The following is a 17,356-nucleotide window of genomic DNA, read 5'->3' as shown; positions in this document are numbered from 1 at the left end:
CACAGAGTCTGGACAATAAGAAGGATTTTTTTAAATACTTGCTCATGAGCACAGTATTTTATCTCATGTACCTCCTAATTATTTTACGATTGCATAATTAGTCCTAATCGTTCGGTGTTGCTATCTGGAACGATAACTATGTAACTATGCAAACGAGGTGTTTTTATGACTGTATACCTAATCACTTTATATCGAATCCAGGTTATGAATGAATGAATGAATGAATGAATGAATGGGTTTTCTTTGCTTTCACCACACAGAGCCCTCATCTCCTTGTATTCCACACCCCTACCCTGTTTGCACTTATTATGTATGACCTGTATGTATAATTAGAGTGTAATTGCACTTTTATAAGGGCTTTATCCCTGTTAGCTAGTGTATCATCCTACCTCTACACTGTGCATGCGTATCACTCTAGGCAGTGCCTTACTGTGAATGCGTGCAGCCACCATTATGGGCGACTATTTCTGCTGCCGCGCATAACGAGCTGAGAGAGCAACAGAGCACGCCCTGTTCTGCTCATCTGGTCTTATGCCCTGCAATTGCTGCTGTGTGTGCCATATTTCTTTGCAGCGACTGAGCAAATGCTGCTTACACCTCACAACGCATCTAAGTGACTTTTGTATCTGCTCCATTATGCCCCCCCCACCTCCTATAATGACCACCGAGGTAAGGTCAGGGGCATCGAAATGCGTCCTCTTCAGACCTATCTCAGTCATCAGGCAAGGCCTCACTTGGTCCTAGGTGATATCATCGGGTTTTTTTTTAAACGATTATATCAAAGACCGATTTAGAAAGACTGCGCTGTGCTCACACTGACCAGTCTTTCTAAATCAAACTGTCAGGCCCCTGCGCAAACGAGTGCGTGCAGGGGCTGACAGGCTGAATAGGACCGGGAAGCAATGTCGGGGGAGAACAGGGAAGTGTATGTGTGTGTCTGTGTTTGTGTCTGTGTGTTTTGTTTTGGGGGGTATTGGGTGTGAAGGGAGGGGCGGGGCTGAGGGTGGGAGGTTCAGGGGGCGAAACCCTCCAGATTTTGCACAAATCCAGCAAGGGAGGGTGGGGGGTGGTTCGGTGGGGAGAAGCAACATAGTATTTTCGCTTTTGTAGGCCGCCCAAAATCAGCGGAAAGACATCATTCTTTTTGTTAGGCGACCCACAGAGAGCAAAATAAGACATAGAACCCCTCACTCTCAATGATCAATTGGCCACCGCATAGGTGGCGAGACAATCCCACCACTACTCTCTATGTCTGCCACCTGGCCAGAAAAGGAGCAACTCCAGATGCTGGGTGATCGTCCTGTGCCGTGATCACATTGGCTGAGGATTTTTGAGAATTGCATGGACGTCATGGATGCCAGAGAATGAATGGACCAATGGAACCAGGCGAAATTCTCTGCATAGTCAAAGACAATTATTATTGTCAGCAGAGGGAAGGAATGCGGATGGTCCAGCCATTTCCAATGCGAATATAGAGAAGCCTGCACCCTAACAGAAAAAAGATTCAACACGAAAATAAACATTTTTCTTGAAAGGCATAATTTCTACACCCACTTCCAACCTGCACTTGAATCCATAGAGGACGTTGTCACAGTCTTCAAGAATTAGGCAGCGTTGATGTGTTCGGCGCCATCGCTCACCAACTCATTCTTGACCAATTAATCATAAACGTCAGAGAGTCTAAAGTTCAAGAATCCTACTGGCTCAGCATAGACTCATCTTTTGGTGAAGCTATCGCTCTGTCTAAGAGTGCTCAGCAGCCAGTCCATTTCATGGAGAAAGCCAAGAGCCGGGAAAATAAGTATAATTTGTGCGCTGTTGGACGCAAATCCAAAGCACATGTCAAATCCCCAAAAGACTCAGAGAAATTTCATGAATCTTGCCCGAAATCTGAACATACACACCACTGGCAGAAGATGGCCACCAACAAGACAGAGCCGAGCTCTGGTGAAGACAGAGCCGAGCTATGCTGCTTCCCAGAGCCGGCCCAGGAAAGTCTGATCTATGTCCTTAAGCCGAGCTCTCACCGCTGTGCTTCAGAGGTGCCACTTGGCTGCAGGCGAAAGCGTTCAGCGATCACCATGCCACTCCATACACAGGGAGGAGTCAGTGAAGGTCAAAATACCCACAAAGACAGGGGCATGGTGTCCAAATACAGTCTGCCCTGGCCTGCACAAGCAGTGCCAGGCAACACCATCCACTTAGGAAAAGGGGGACAATGGAGCACCAGTCGCATTGCAGTGTACAGAAAGCACGAGCAAAGAATTCCCCACCAACAGACTTAAGGACTTCCATCCACAGGCAGGCATTCAAACTATTGTGCTATAGGGCGAGAAGGCACTAGGACCCACTGAGTCCCTAAGTGCTATTCAGATGGTATTGTCAATCAATCAGGAGAGAAGAGGAGACACAAGTGGAACAAGACATATTAGAACAGGAGAGTCTTGGCATTTGTCCTGATCTATAGGGCATGCCCATCAAAGCACTCAAAATAAAGCATCCTGCAACATGACTAACCGAGAACTACAGGAATCAGAACAAACCCTACTACTACTATGCTGAGCATGTTTGTTCCCTCAGGCAGCGCATTAGCCTGACGGTGCACAGCCACCACACTGGCGCGAGTAAAGAATTAACGGTCGCTTTCTCCGGTGGCACATAGTAGGAGTTCAGAGAGCGACAGAGCATAACCTGTTCTGTTGCTGTAGCCTATAGTTCTGTGCATGCTGCTGTGAGTGGCTAAGTAAATGCCGCAGAAACCTCACCTGCGCACCTGAGTGACTTCTTCGGCTCCTCCCCCTAGTCTCCCCTACCTTACCGACCACCACGATCAGGCCATCCTCGAGTCTGAAAGAATTACTGTGAGACTGCAAAACACATTTCCAAGTGGTTGGGCGATGCTGGCGTGGGACATGCAGGCGCTGCACAGGTCAGTGGTTTTGAATACCTACACCAGGAAAATCCGCATCCGCTGCGAAGATCTTGAGAGGTCTGCTCGGCGAAAGATACTCCATGACCAGACTGCCTGGTAGCGAGAAGGCCGGCACGGTTCCCTGATAGTTAGTACTTGGAAATGTTGGCGCATGATTGTTTTTCTCCACCACTTGTATCCGGACTGTTGTGATGGCATACCGCAGAGTGTTGTTGGCTTGGGATGCCTGTGCGAGGAAACAAAGGTCGGTCAATAGCATTGATCACTCTACATATCTAAATTAGGATAACAGAATAACCTTATCATTCTTAATTAAGCAAAGGTCCCCTGCAAAATGATGGTTTATTGCACATAATGTCACGTGGGGGAAATTGAAACAGCTTGGCCACTTCGAGCTAGGCACAGCTCAATTATTATTTTTTTTAATTATAACTTGTGATATAGTTAATAAATAATTTTCCACGCTTCCCAAACAAACATTAAAAGTCAGACAGACATGCATGTACAGCTTGCATTTCGTTTTTGTGCAGTGGAACACAATACTTTACAACCCTGGCGTTAAGGGGTTAACGGCGCCGTAAAAGGTTGTGGTGGCGTTAAACCCTAAACGCCTGATTCACACTTTAACGCCTGCTTTTTGCAGACATCAAAGTCCAACCCGCTAAGGGATCTTGGTGCCGTAATTAGCGCCTTCCCCATTCCCATTGAGCCTTATGGGCCAAAAATGGGAATGGGGAAGGGGCCATGGTGAATGGGGATTTACCGCCCCGCCAACCTTGGAATGGGGCGGTAAATCCGCCATCCACCATGGCGGAATCCGGCATGGACCAGCACCATGGTCCAACGGCAGGGTTGTAATGAGGCCCAAGTTGGTCACAAACACAGCAAGTTGTTCAGCCACTTGCTTTTGGTTCCTAATTTAAATTGTACCCCAGTCCTCCCGTAGAACAATTGGCTATCTCCTACTCTAACATTTTTACAATTTCACTCCACAGGCTAATTAAAACTAAAATCCAAGACGGCTGCTTGCCCAACAAATATCGACCCTGGAACACATCTGCGTTCATTAGCCGTAGGGAGCAGTCGAGTTTGGCCACTCTTACCTCTCTCCTGTTTTCTGTGTAGGAACAATGCATGAGGAGATGTCGAGCAGTTTCCTGCTCATTTATCAGTTCACATCATCTGCAGTGCCTCCACGCCAGTGGAATATTCGGTCTCAGACCTTTTACGATTAACTGGAGTAACATTAATTCCCTTCTCATCTTTGGACTCAGGAATTCCTTTAGGTATGGTTGCATCTCGCTCATGGAATACATTCTCGCAATTAAGTCTTGAGTCAGTCTGTATTATTTCAGAGCTTCCAAACTGTCTTAAAAGTCCCACACTTTGGCCTTCAAAAGTAGGCGCCTACAAAGAGTTACAACATCATCTCTCAGTTAGGGACCAGTCTATAGATTGATAAAATGCTATACGCTTGGTTCTGAAATCTTTTAGGTAGCAAATTTCCTTCTTATCCAGTTCCATTATGACACTGCAAACAACCTGAGGCTGTTGAACACCAAATTATCCCTGTATAAAGTGTAATACGCCCAGCACCTCTTTTCTGAGAAGCTTTCTTTTTGTGTTTCTGTCCCTTTACCGGTTTATTGCTCATTGGGTACATCCCTAGGGCCTTGCACGTACATCCTGGTCTGGGTGTCATTTTGTAAGTTAAGAGAAAACAAATGATGTGATAAATGCCCAAACCAGTGCAGAGAATAACCTATGGCTGTATTCCCATCAGTTTTAATGTGTATCCTCATTACAGAAGTGGCATTACCTATACACATCAATCCACAGCACACGGGCCCGCAAGAATAGCTGACTGGTCTAATTAACATAAGACTGAAAGCTGCCTCAGATACATTTCAGGGTGCTTAGGCCCTCTTTGTTAGGTGTTCCATGTTTTTCATGCCCACACTACTCCCCAAAAGAGACCAGCAGGTCTCCCACATCGTTCAGGGGTAGTTTCTGGGGTCTGACGTCCTTTCAAGGGCGTAAATTTCAAAGCCTAGCCTTTAAACGTCCGCGTTATAACGAAAATGTCCATTGTATTTTTTAGGTCGGGAGGGGAAAGGGCAGATAAAGGTTTGGGTGGGTAGTGAATAGATGAAAATAGGTGGAGGTTGGGCAGGGGGGTTATAATGTACACGTTTAAGAGCCAGGCGTTGAAATATACTGCAATGAAATCACATAGAACCCTTTCTGTTTGATCATCCTCATGCTCAAATCTTGATTCAGCATTTATGTCTCACAATGACCTGTCTGATACTTGCAATCACTCTTGACTCTCAAGCTGGTGTAAACAAGCTCCCAATAATACACGCCATCCAAAATAAGAGAGGAAACCAGGGTGCATGAAGAACCCAGCTTTGTTTACTCCATTCAACCGAAAAGAAAGTCCACAGATGTTCTCAAATGCTTCCTGGTAACCCAGGGGTCATAAACTAAACACATTAAACTGTCATATTCATAAAAACAATATCCACAAGCTGCCATTGGTTGTTAAAATAAAATCACCTTTATTAGCATAGAATTTACTTCTTCTAATTGGATAATCAATAACTTTGAGCCTGCTCAGGGCCCCTCCCACTATGCAAGACGCCAGGTCCCGGACATCATTGGACCGCACTCTAATTGGTTGGCACCACAATATGCATGCTGACATCGTTACAAAACTGGTGCATGTTACTGATGTGGCATTGGGTGTCACACGTATGTATCCACAACAGTGAAATTAACTTCTGGTGGGAAAGGTGAGATTGAAATGCTGCCTTGGAGAAAAAACGATCAAACTCACTCCCATCTCAGACAGTTTGCTCGACCTTGCACATCTCAACCCATGCTCCCTTTTGATACATTCTGCTGCTTGAAGGTGCTTGATCTAATTGGGTCATGACGTGCATAGCTGATTCATTTTAGTGTGAGGCTAGGACACAGGACCTTTTGCCTTCAATGTACTCAAACTGTTAATGTGTTCTTCGTACGTGCATTCAACTGCTTTCACCATTGGAGGCGCTGTGGATACATCTTCCTAGTGTGTGATTGGCAACGTTACTGCGTGCAACTGGCAATTAAACTTTGTACATTTCCGTCTGCTAGCGACAAAACAAACTCAACTAAAGCTTATCTAAACTGGAACTATGAGAAAGGCCTACTCGTGCAGCTTCAGCTTTCCTCCCTTTCTCTCATCCCTGTCACTTTCAGTCGTCTGAACACCATTGTGGACAAACAAAAATCCCTATTTAGCTATTTACACTGAACTGCTGTACTTTCTTAACAATGAGCTGTGCAGGGCATTGCAAAGGGAAAATGGCGCTTCTCTTGCCATTTATAATGCTGCTTTACATATAAACCCTAGCTAACTGTGCATACCACCATTTACTAGATTCCCTCTCTGTGTAGTCAGCAACCTAACCCTTCCTATTATGTGGCAAATAGCTCCCTACAGTGTGGCAAAACTAACTTTAATGCTACGTGTGTTACATTTTACATGGCAGTGGCATACACAAAATGACACCTTATTCTAGTTTTCTTATTCTGTATGTTCGCGCTCATTTGGGAGCAGGCGGGGTGTGGCCGTGCGTGTCACTGGTCTTATCTGCACCATCACATTCCCCTTGCTCGTCAATTTACTGACCAAAAGCCCTTTATCTGCCATCCTACTATACTCATCTTTGGGGATCCAAGGTCTACAGACCCCCTGAAGCTACCTCCTCTTTTCACATATTCATCTGTTCCATAGGTCATAAAGCAGCAGTCACCATTGCCCTTACAATCCACCCAGTGTTGTGTAAAATTCTCAGGGTCAAAAGGGGGCATAAGCCTAGTTCCAGGTGGTCCAATAGGTCTCTATTGGAATCATCTTAATTCCATCTGGAACAACTGGTGTATCTGTCTGGGTAATTGTGTTACTTTCTGCCTTCTTCTTTACTACTTTTCAATAGCCAATTATTATGTGCAGGATGAGAAATAGCATTCCACCATGGTAGAAGGTCCAAGCATGCTTGTTTGCCACAGGACCAATAATGGTCCCTCAATACTGCAGTGTCCAATTTCATATCTGGTAAATTCACAATTTGTTTGCATCCTGTATCCTGTATCTTTCCCTGTGTGTACTTTACCGTTATTTCTGGAACATAACAATGGGGTTGTCATTCTTGTACATGCATGGGCTCTCTGTTAACAACAACCCAGGTGCGCAAATTCCCCCAATTAGCAAGGCACTTACTGTTCAGGAATGTAACTGTTTCTCCTGCGAGCCTAACCATTACTTCTGCAAGACATCCCATCACTCCATCCGTCCATTCTCGTTTATAAAAACCTTCCCCATTATACAGAGCTGCGTCCTGGTCAAACACCAGCGCAGCACTGCTCCTGTAGCATGGGTGCATTTTTTCAATTCTTGTCGTTGATAAGTAACCTCCCCTCCATGTGGCCCTTGCAAAGTGTATTTAACCACTGTGTTTTTTCCAGGCAAAATATCAAGCATCCTCTGTTCCTTAATGTAATCATCTGTAAAAATGTTGAAATAATCATCACTATCTACTCATTTAACATAGGCCCAGTGGCTGCGGAACAATCCTCTCCTTTTGCAAACTGTGAGATGGATCAGACAATGTGCCGTGTCTACTGGTATTTCTTGTGCTACAAATAATCTTGGGGGACCCGTGGCATGAGGTATAAGAGAGCAAACTTAGCAACTCTCATTTGATCTCTCTCCTCCCACCTCCTGTATATGGCCACACAAAGTGTTATCAACTTCTGATCGAAATCCCTCATATTTATCTCTCAAAGATAATTCTTTATTATATATTTCTCTCTTTATTCTTATACTTCTCCTACTTCCATTCTCTACTTTACTTCTCCCAAAACGTGGGGCAGAAAAATCAAAGTCTGTGTGCATCACTGGCTGCACAGTATTTAAATAATTGCAACTTCATCAAAAGTCCAAGACCTCTTCTTCTTCTTCTTCTTGCTCCTGGTCATCAGACAGGGGGTTGTGCTGTTGCTGTTCTTGGCGTCTCCAAGGTGGAGTCATCCTCGTCTTCCTCTGATCTTGACTGCTGATTCAATAGACCACTGTACTTCGTAAGGTCCTAGAAAATATGAGGCATTCCACCTTCTAACTAAGTTTCTTATTATCACCCTAATGCCAGGGTATACCTGTAAGTACAGCGGTATGTGGGCTGTTGTATCTTTATCTTCCCCCTCACTTTTGCTCGCTGTGGCTGGTCACCCCTGTCATGGTTTGACCTGGCGGGAATATCAGTCATGCCAGACAAATATGCATGAAACTCATCACCCAAAACAGTGGCAGTACTGTGGGAATCAAATTTACTATGTGTAAAAACAAGGGGAATATTCAATCTCCTGCCAGTAACCAATTCATGCAGGCCGAGATGGTGATCTGTGCCTGGCTCATTGCACAAGGCAAAAAGAGCCAGTGGCACTTTTTTGCTGAGTGTGATGCGCAATTTACCAATGCTCTCTTTTAGCAGGCCATTGAGGCGTTCTGCCATGCCGTTCACCTGGGTGATAGACACAACATAATGTATGATTTATGCCCAATAAGGTGACAATCGGCCCTCATTACAAGTGTGCCGATACGGAAACAAGGGTGTCAGTAAGCTTACCAGCACCCTTGTTTCTGGAACGCCAAACTACGACTTTGCCTTCCGGGGCCACTGCACCTGACAGGTTTGACCCTGATAGGAGGATTCAGTCCCGGTAGGCAGAGTCGTCACGGAAGCACCGGCACCGTTAGCAACGGTGCCGGTGCTTCAGTCTCCAGACTCCCATGAAAGTGTGAAAAGAACAAACCACGACAATCATATACCAATAGCCGTTACATCGTTGTGTCATATCAACGTAACCAATATGGAGATGCCGAAATGGCCCTGACGGGTGAGGTAATATTGCCTTCACCGTCCTTGATGTATGCCCTGCAGCAAATTGCTGAAAACCTGCACATTTAATAATAATAGTTTAAACATGCTCATGCAAATTGGGAATAAACCACTGCTGATGCAACTCTATAGCTGTGCATTCTCTGGACGCATGTACAGGATAGTGTAACTGTTCTAGTGCTACTGTCAATCATTATAACTGTATTACAGATTTTCCTGTGATATTCTGCCGCCACAAGTATGTAGGGGACAATGAGCAGCCGCTCTTGATCCATAATTCCTGCTATTCCTGTGATGCGTGTCCTTGTAATTCTATAATTTGTGTTGGAGGTAATTCATTATATGGTTCTGCCATTCCCTTCTGATTTACCTTCTCATCATGTATTAATATCTCTAATTCTAACATGTCTGTTAAATATGCTGCTTCTTTGTTGACTTTAGTGACTTCTTCTGCTGCGCCATTGCCACATGCTATGAAATCGGTACCATTAGAGTGGGTGGAGCACTTCACGACCCCCACTGACATGGGCAGTGAGAGTGTATAAATCAATTCAGACAACAATGTGGAATGCTGCACTGGCATGCCATCTGATTGCTGGATTTGGGACAATCCTGAATGTACAGTGGATGTCATGTACCCTGAATCAGAGTGGATTGTCACCTCTCTGTTAGCATACAATTGTAGCACTGTTATTAATGCCACTAGTTCTGCTGCTTGTGCAGAGTAGCGTGGGGGCGATCTCCTTCTCGCTATTACCTCGATGTCTCCATTCTCACTATGTACAACTGATGCACCCGTGTGTCTCTATCCTGTGCTCAGTTCAATCATTGATGAACCATCAACAAACGTAATCAGTCCCCCTTAAAGTGCATTTTCATTCACCTGTCATCATATACATCAGTGTATGTGGAGCAGTCATGTACAAAATCTCTTTTCTCTACCAGTTTCACTGTACAGCCCGTTGTTATTGTTGCTGATTTCTCAGCAGCAAAGGCTGATGCAGTCAATGCTTGCTCACATGGAAATATCCCTTCATCACTGGATCTAACAAGCCACTGCAATATGCTAGGGGTTTGTTCCCCATCAGAGATTTCTGTGTGAGGACAGCCGTCATCACATACCCATTTGAATGAGAAAACAAGAACAATTTATCTGCATGATCTAGTATTGCTAAACCTGGGGGTGTTGCAATTGCATTTTAGAATTCATTAAATGCTTCAGTCATCTCTCCTGTCTATCCAAGTGCTTATTTCCCTTTCTGTAATTCTTTGGAGTGGGAAAGAAGGTGTTTTTCAAATCGATCACTGTAAACACTTTGGAATAGTGGGTATGTTATACAAAATTGTGACAGGATAAGAAACAATTGGAAACTCTGCTTCCACAATTTATTTATTTATTTAATTTATACCGTGCACAAGACAAAGTTCGGTGGCATAGGGTCGCCAACAAGACAATACAACAAAACATGAATCAGGAGGATCAGAGGCGGTAAGGGAGAAACATATAGGCTATAGTAGTCAGCAATTTTCTCAAATAAGAACGTTTTCAGCCTATGTTTAAAAAGCTGCAAACTAGTACAAGATCTGAGACCAGAGGAAGGGCATTCCACATCCGTGGGGCAGCATACGCAAAAAATCTATGCTCTACATAGGAAAGATGAGATCTTGGTGTTTCCAGAAGGCAGGTGTTATTAGATCTCAGCATGCTGCAAGCCACTAGGCATGAAATGCGGCTAACCAAATACTTGGGGGCTTGCCCTGAAATGCAATTGTGTGTAATGCACATCACACGATAGGTAATTCGGTTGCAAATGGGAAGCCAATGTAGTGCTCTCCTAGCAGCAGTGACGTGTTCTCACCTTTGCTGGCCTGCTACAATACGCACTGCATTGTTTTGAATCAGTTGTAGCCGAGTCATGTCATGTTTGGAAATTCCCAGCAAAAGAGTGGAACAGTAGTCCACTTTAGCTCCCGTGATGGCTCGCCCTACTATGGCGTGATTATCCAGTGAAAAGAAGGGCTGTAGCTGGGCCAAGAGTTTCAGATGGTAACACGTGCTGGACACAAGACCATTAACCTGATTTTTCATGGACAGTTCTTGATAAAAAAACACCCCAATTGTCTTGCCCTTGTGCTGGGTGGCAATTTTACAATCTGCAATTTTGAAGGAAAGGTACTCCGAGTTGAGATTCTTCAGCTGCGTCGCAGTGCCTAGCATCATAAGGTCTGTCTTGGAACTGTTTAGGGTGAGCTTGTTAACTTGCATCCATGTTTGAAAAAGTTTGTAAGTAGAGTTCATCGAGGCAGAGTCCAGAGTGTAATCCCCTGTAAGGGGCACAAGCCACTGTGTGTCATCTGCATTTGGCGTGCACCACTCCATGTTCATCTAACTGCTCGAATAGAGGGAGCATGAAGATGTTAAAAAGAGTGGGTGCAACGCACGAGTCTTGCGGAACCCCGCATAAAACAGTAAACTCCTCAGCCCTGACATCCTCGAAAAAGACCCTTGCTCTACGTTCTGTCAAGAATGATTTGACCCATTCAATGGCTGGACCAGAAAAATGCACTGGGACCCATAAATTCTCTGCCAGAATAGAGTGATCCACAAGATCAAAAGTGGCAGAGAGATCAAGAAGCATCAGCATAGTGATCTTGCCCTCTTCCATTGACTGCAATATATTGGTCTTGAGCTCAAGAAGAGTAGACTATGAGCTCTTCTAAAACCTGATTGTTTGGACCCCAGGAGGTCATGTGCGACTAGATAGGCTTTGATCTGTAGATGTGCTACTTTATCTAGGATCTTTAATAGATAAGGCACATTCGTGATGGGCCGATAGTTTCCCGCCATACTAGGGTCGAGAGAGGGCTTTTGTATTAGTGGGGAGGTCCAGGCTTGTTTTATGGAACTAGGAACAACTTTTTCCCCGAAAGATGCATTGACAAATTTTGTTATAAGGAGGACCAGGTGTGGGGCACAGGCTTTTACCATGATAGCTGGATAGATATCACCCTTGCAATTAGTAGGTTTTAATTTGCAAAGGATCTCGGCCAGATTCTGCTCTGAGATGGGCTGAAAGGCAAACTCTGGCAACGTCTTGGGCATTACATGCTCTACAGTGTCCTTCAAGTTCGCTGCATACTCCCTATTATTACAGCGGATGCTTTACTGCATTTTTTCTAGTTTATACAAGAATGCCTCTTGAATACCATTGCACCATTTTGCATTTTTCACAACCTAAGTGGGTGGGGACCAGGAAGTCTCCAGTTCTTTGAGGATATTAAAAAGCTTTCTCGAGCTAGAGGCTGCCCTGGAGATGCGATGCTCACAGTAATTACGTTTGGCACTAGAAATTGAGGTTTTATAGGCCTTGACCACCTGAGTATTGAGGAGTTTATACTCGTTGGACTTGTTTGTTTACCATTGTTTAAGCGCGGAGCACACATTATTCTTGAGTGCACGAATCTCTGAAGTGTATCATTTTTTGTCAGGTTGCTTCTTAAGTGCGCGTGTCTTGACTGGCACTAAACTTTCAACAGCTGTTTCCAGTGTCTTATGAAAGATGGTTGTTCAAGGGGCGTATATCTTGTTTGAATCTCCATTTCCCTCCCTTTGATTTTTTCACTGGGTACATCGCCATGTTACATGAGGATTGTGATGGTGCTATTATGCCTTGCTGCAGCAGCACAGTTATTGTCTCGTATATTCCTTTGTTTGCCTCTCTTGACATGGGATAGTGCTTTACTCAGGGTCTTATTGCTTACTCCTTTCATGTAATTCTAACCATTCCTATGCTTTTAAGGAGAACTAAATCATGGGGATTACTGGTCCATAGTTCTTTGGGAGCCGTCTGAAAACCTTTGTGACAATGTGGTGATCATTTTTTAGCCAATAATATTCTCTGGGGGAACTCTCTAAACTCTATTTTCAGTCGGCATGGAATACCCGTCTGAAAAATCATCATCATCTTGGAACAACTGTTCATAGTCATTTCAGTCAGTTGCAGCGCTGGTTGAATCACTAAAACTGAATACCAATCACTGCCTTCTTCATCTATCGCATGCAAAATCACTCTGTCTTCTCTCACCACTGCTGCTTCAACATGCACCATAATATCTGTCCCACATTCAATGTCTGTCAGTACTTTAGGTCTAAAAAATACTCTGTGGGCAATTGCAACACCATGTCCTTTATTCTGGGGACCCATCCCAACATCTGTACTTCATAGGAGAACAAGTCCGCATTAGGTGGCACTCCTCTCATAACCCACTGGCCACAGAATGCTTGGATTAATGTTTTTGCATATACATAATGAATAATTGACATGGAACACACTATGCCCTTCTCTGTAAACAAAATGTTCCTGTTAAATTTGCGCATCAAATCCCTACCTAAGATATTCACTGGTGCGCTTATATAACAATGGTACTGACAGTGTAGGTGACCCAATTGTAACTTGTAAATCTTCTGTAAAAGTAACCATTACCAAAGCCCCAGAAAATCCCTGTGCATCATAATAATTTCTGACAACAGGATGCCCCCTCTGTAACACAAGACCTAGTCGCCCGTGTGTCAACTAAGATAGAGAATGTCCAATTCCCTATCCTCACTCCCACCTTCGGTCCTTCTTCTGGGTCTGGAGTTACTGATAGTACTGGACATACCAGAGCCCCGTATGGGCTCTCCTATTGCAGATACATGCTTCTGCCTGTGGGTAAAAAGGGATGTCCTCCCGTTACTGTGCCCCCCTCGAAATGCAGCATAAAATCTGCTGGTATCAAATGATTGTCCCACTGTTCTGCTGTCTGCTGTACTCGTGCTTGTAGACCATTCAGTTGCTGCCATTGAACTTGGGGCTGTGTCTGTTGCTGTGTATAATCAAAACTATTTGTTGGTTCATGTGGCATCTGTTGTGCTTGCAGTGCATCATAAGAATACTGTGTGTGCTGCTGTGGAGGGTACCTGGATGCAAAAGGTGCTGCCCTTACTCTGTGACCCTGAGATGCCAATCCATATGGTGGCATCCCTCTGCTTCTGCATCCTCTCGCATAATGTCCTGTCACCCACATGTCCAACATGATCCTCCAAAATTCTATAGCCACCACATCTAGGTCAACATCCATCAAATCCTCCACCTCATGCTTGTCCAAATTTGCCTCTCCTTCCCCTTTGTAATTTTCCACTCGCTCTAGGATAATACATCTGTGCTCATTGGTCCTGCCTGCTGGCAACCCTGCTGACATTGTTCCTCTCCTGTGTTTGTAATCACTGATCATTCTACTGCTATTCTTATGATCTAATTTTGCTTCCTCACTTGCTAACTCCCTCTTTGTTTTACTTTATTCCTTTCCTTCTCCTTTTTCAATCTACAAAAATGTACAATATGCAATTGTATTTCGGGCCACATTTTCATCTCTATCCCTACTACCTTTTGAATTGGGTGTGCACGCTGTTAGGAAGCCCTTGGCATAGGATGTGATAAAATCTGGGAACATTTTAGTCCCTTCCTTCACTTGTTTCTAAGCGCCACTTTCTTTTTCAACTCCTCAATATAGTGCCTGGGGTCCTCATCTGGTTTCATTTTCAGCATCATTATGCCAAGCAAGTTTGATGTATCTGGATATATATCACACTTATTGCTTCCCCCATCAATGCCCTATAATTATTAAATGGCGATCCATCGTGCTTATTACTGTTTGCTGTTACCCCTGCATATCCTGCCCTTTTCCACTGGTCATCTGCCGGGTCTCCCACTATCAAAGCAAATAAACTCTTCATATCCCCCAAAGTTAACGTTATTCCTGCCCTTGTCTTTTCTAGTTCATGAATCTACTTGTCCGCCCCTGTTGTAAGGGCCAGCAATTTAGTTCATTATCTGTCTGGGGCCACTGGATGTACTGAGCCAATCCCGTCCCCTTCTGTAACAAGGGAATCTTTGTACCCTGCTTAATGCATGTGGTTAGAGTCCTTACTTTTTTCGCTGTTGCCACGGCCATAGGGCCTGTTAGGCATCGAAGCCTATCTCTGTATAATGATTATCTTCTTGCATTTACCGGGGCGTGGGAAACAGAGGGCCTGGTAGCCATTCCTCATCCGCTTGCCGGTTGGCACCCTGGACATCGTCAAATTCCTCTACATTATCCTCCCATTCCCCCTCCTCATCCCTATGCACTGAATCATAATCAATGCCGCGAGGCAGTCCCGCACTGAAGCATTCTCTCTACTTCGCATTCATTCACTTGTCACATCTGGCATGCTCGGCCAGTCCCCACTCTTCCTCTGCATATTCACTTCTGCTCGCAGTCTCACTTAGGGGTCCTCGACAGCTCTGCTGTCGATCTTGAAAATAATTTGTCCTGCTCTCCATTGATCTGGAGATGTCCCTGTTCCTTGTCCCTTTGTTTTTCCTTGCCTCTCTCTCTCTCTCTAGTTGCCGCTGTGCATCATTCTCTACCTACAATGCAAGGGAGTTTCATGTGTCCTCTTTTATCTGTTCTGTCCTTTTGTCACTGTCTTTGTTTGGGGTATAAACTGGGATTAGTATATCGTGTGGCTGGCTGTAACAGGAACTGCCAGGCATGGTCCTTGCTGGAAAGCATTGTGGAAGAGGAGGAGCAGTTGGCGGCACACGTATTTCATTACGCTTCAATTTGACTTGCTTTCCTCCTCTTCCTCAAACATCCTCCACAGTTCGTGAATGCTTAATCTGTTTTTTAACTTTTTACCCTTATATGTGGCGATCAAATGTGTATACATGTGATGCAGTACTTTCTTTGTGTGTGTTCCCTCTCTGGGCCAATTCCTAAACATTTTGCCCCCTGCTTCCTGTACCTATTCTGTGTGGTACAAAACAATTTTCTCCTGACATTGGAGGAGTGATTTGCACATACGGGCCAGCGGGGTGTCCATAATACACAGTAATATACGCTACTTAACAATTTTTATTAATCAACGCTGTCCCAGAACCGTTCATCCCCTTATTCCCCTTAACCAAATCACCCTCCCACTTTTTATTATATACCTCAAAAAGTGCTTTAAACAAATTTAAATCCAAATCACACCCTTTCATACACATCAATATGTCATCACACAGCTCAATTCTCCTCAACATAGAAATCCTACTCTACCAAAATACAACAATCAATGGCTATACAAAAACACCACTGCTTTATTACCGGGTCCTCTCCTCATATATGCAACCGTCCTAAACTACACAGCATGCCCTTCCCCCTTGGGGAATAACCTATTTTCTTTACAATACTAAAACTATGCAAAGCTGTCTTCTCTTAACACAATAGGGATATCCCTTTCTTCAATATCTCCTTTTTATTTCTACTTCTACAACCATGTGGTCTCTCCAGATCACATCAACAGGATATTTCTCCCTAGTTGACCAAAGATATCTCTTTTTCCTCTTCTTCTTGACCTCAACACTTAAACAAAAAACAAATCATACATATATGCCCAGCTAACATTCTTTATGCATTGGTATACACACATTCTAGGATTTCCAAGGCCCTCCGATGCTGAACCTCCCTCAACTGTCTGCACTCCCCTGGGACCAGAGTGTTCCAGCCACGAGATCGGGCAGGCCCCTCAGAGAACTCAACGCCTGCCAACCTCCTCATTTGTACACACAGATTTCAGTCTCAATGTGGCAACACCACCATCCAGGAGCCTTCAACCCTCCGAGGACTCTAGAAATCTCGCTGGGGCCTGTAGTGATATATATAGCGCTTTATAGTATTTGTAGCACTTCACTGAATATGATGGCATTTTGTTGCCAGCAATAATGTGGCACACACATATAGCCAGTTTTATGTTGCCAGTATAACATGTGAGTATGTGGCTGGAGGCATGCAAGGTACAGGATTTATAATGCAGTAAGAAAAGCTCAATGTGAAGCTACAAAGAGTAAAAGTGCACCAATTTTTTTTTCTCTTCTCTGGAATACCTCATGCATAGGATACTACATTATTTATATCACTGACTGATTTAATTAATAATTACTAATCACTAGTGCTAACTCATTAACATTATAATGTAGTCCCATGTGCAAAATGAGGTGAAAATACATATTCTGAAATTCGTTTTTCAAACATGCACTGGAATTTTATTTTTTTCTTTCTCTTTCTGTGTTTGCAGAAAGCAGAGAGACTGCATACCAGGAAATGATATTAGATACAGTTGCTCCCTGGGTAAAGAGTCTATTGTGTAAAAGTGAAGGCTGATGCTGCCTTTCAACCGGATTGGAGCAAAGTGTCTGCAGATTTATCACGTAGGCAAAGTGGGTAGGTGCAGAACTCTGCTGAGGGGAGGACTGTCAGAGAGAAGTTAGTTTGTGTTTGCTGGGCTCGGGAGGCAGATGATCTTGGTGTCGCTGTCACTGGCTTGGAAGTTTTGCTGTGCATCTCAGACAACAAGATTACAGAGGCAATTCATGCTGACTGGGCCTGTTCTTCTGAGGCGAGTGAAAGA

At 44.2% G+C, this 17,356-nt stretch overlaps 1 protein-coding gene across 5 annotated transcripts in view; it reads right to left on the bottom strand.

Annotated features, from left to right (window-relative positions):
• The window catches only part of CDHR5 (cadherin related family member 5), a 317,423-nt gene that overhangs the window by 103,494 nt on the left and 196,573 nt on the right, over positions 1 to 17,356 (bottom strand). For all 5 annotated transcript variants that reach the window (XM_069624043.1, XM_069624044.1, XM_069624045.1 and 2 more), the window contains exon 10: positions 2,952 to 3,158. In XM_069624043.1, the coding sequence (XP_069480144.1) occupies positions 2,952 to 3,158 (207 nt within the window). The remainder of the gene's footprint in view (positions 1 to 2,951; positions 3,159 to 17,356) is intronic.

The sequence above is a fragment of the Ambystoma mexicanum genome, chromosome 11 (assembly GCF_040938575.1).
Source record: "Ambystoma mexicanum isolate Mex_15411 chromosome 11, UKY_AmexF1_1, whole genome shotgun sequence".
In the NCBI taxonomy this organism is placed as follows: domain Eukaryota; kingdom Metazoa; phylum Chordata; class Amphibia; order Caudata; family Ambystomatidae; genus Ambystoma; species Ambystoma mexicanum.
This window is presented reverse-complemented; position numbering and strand designations above follow the sequence as displayed.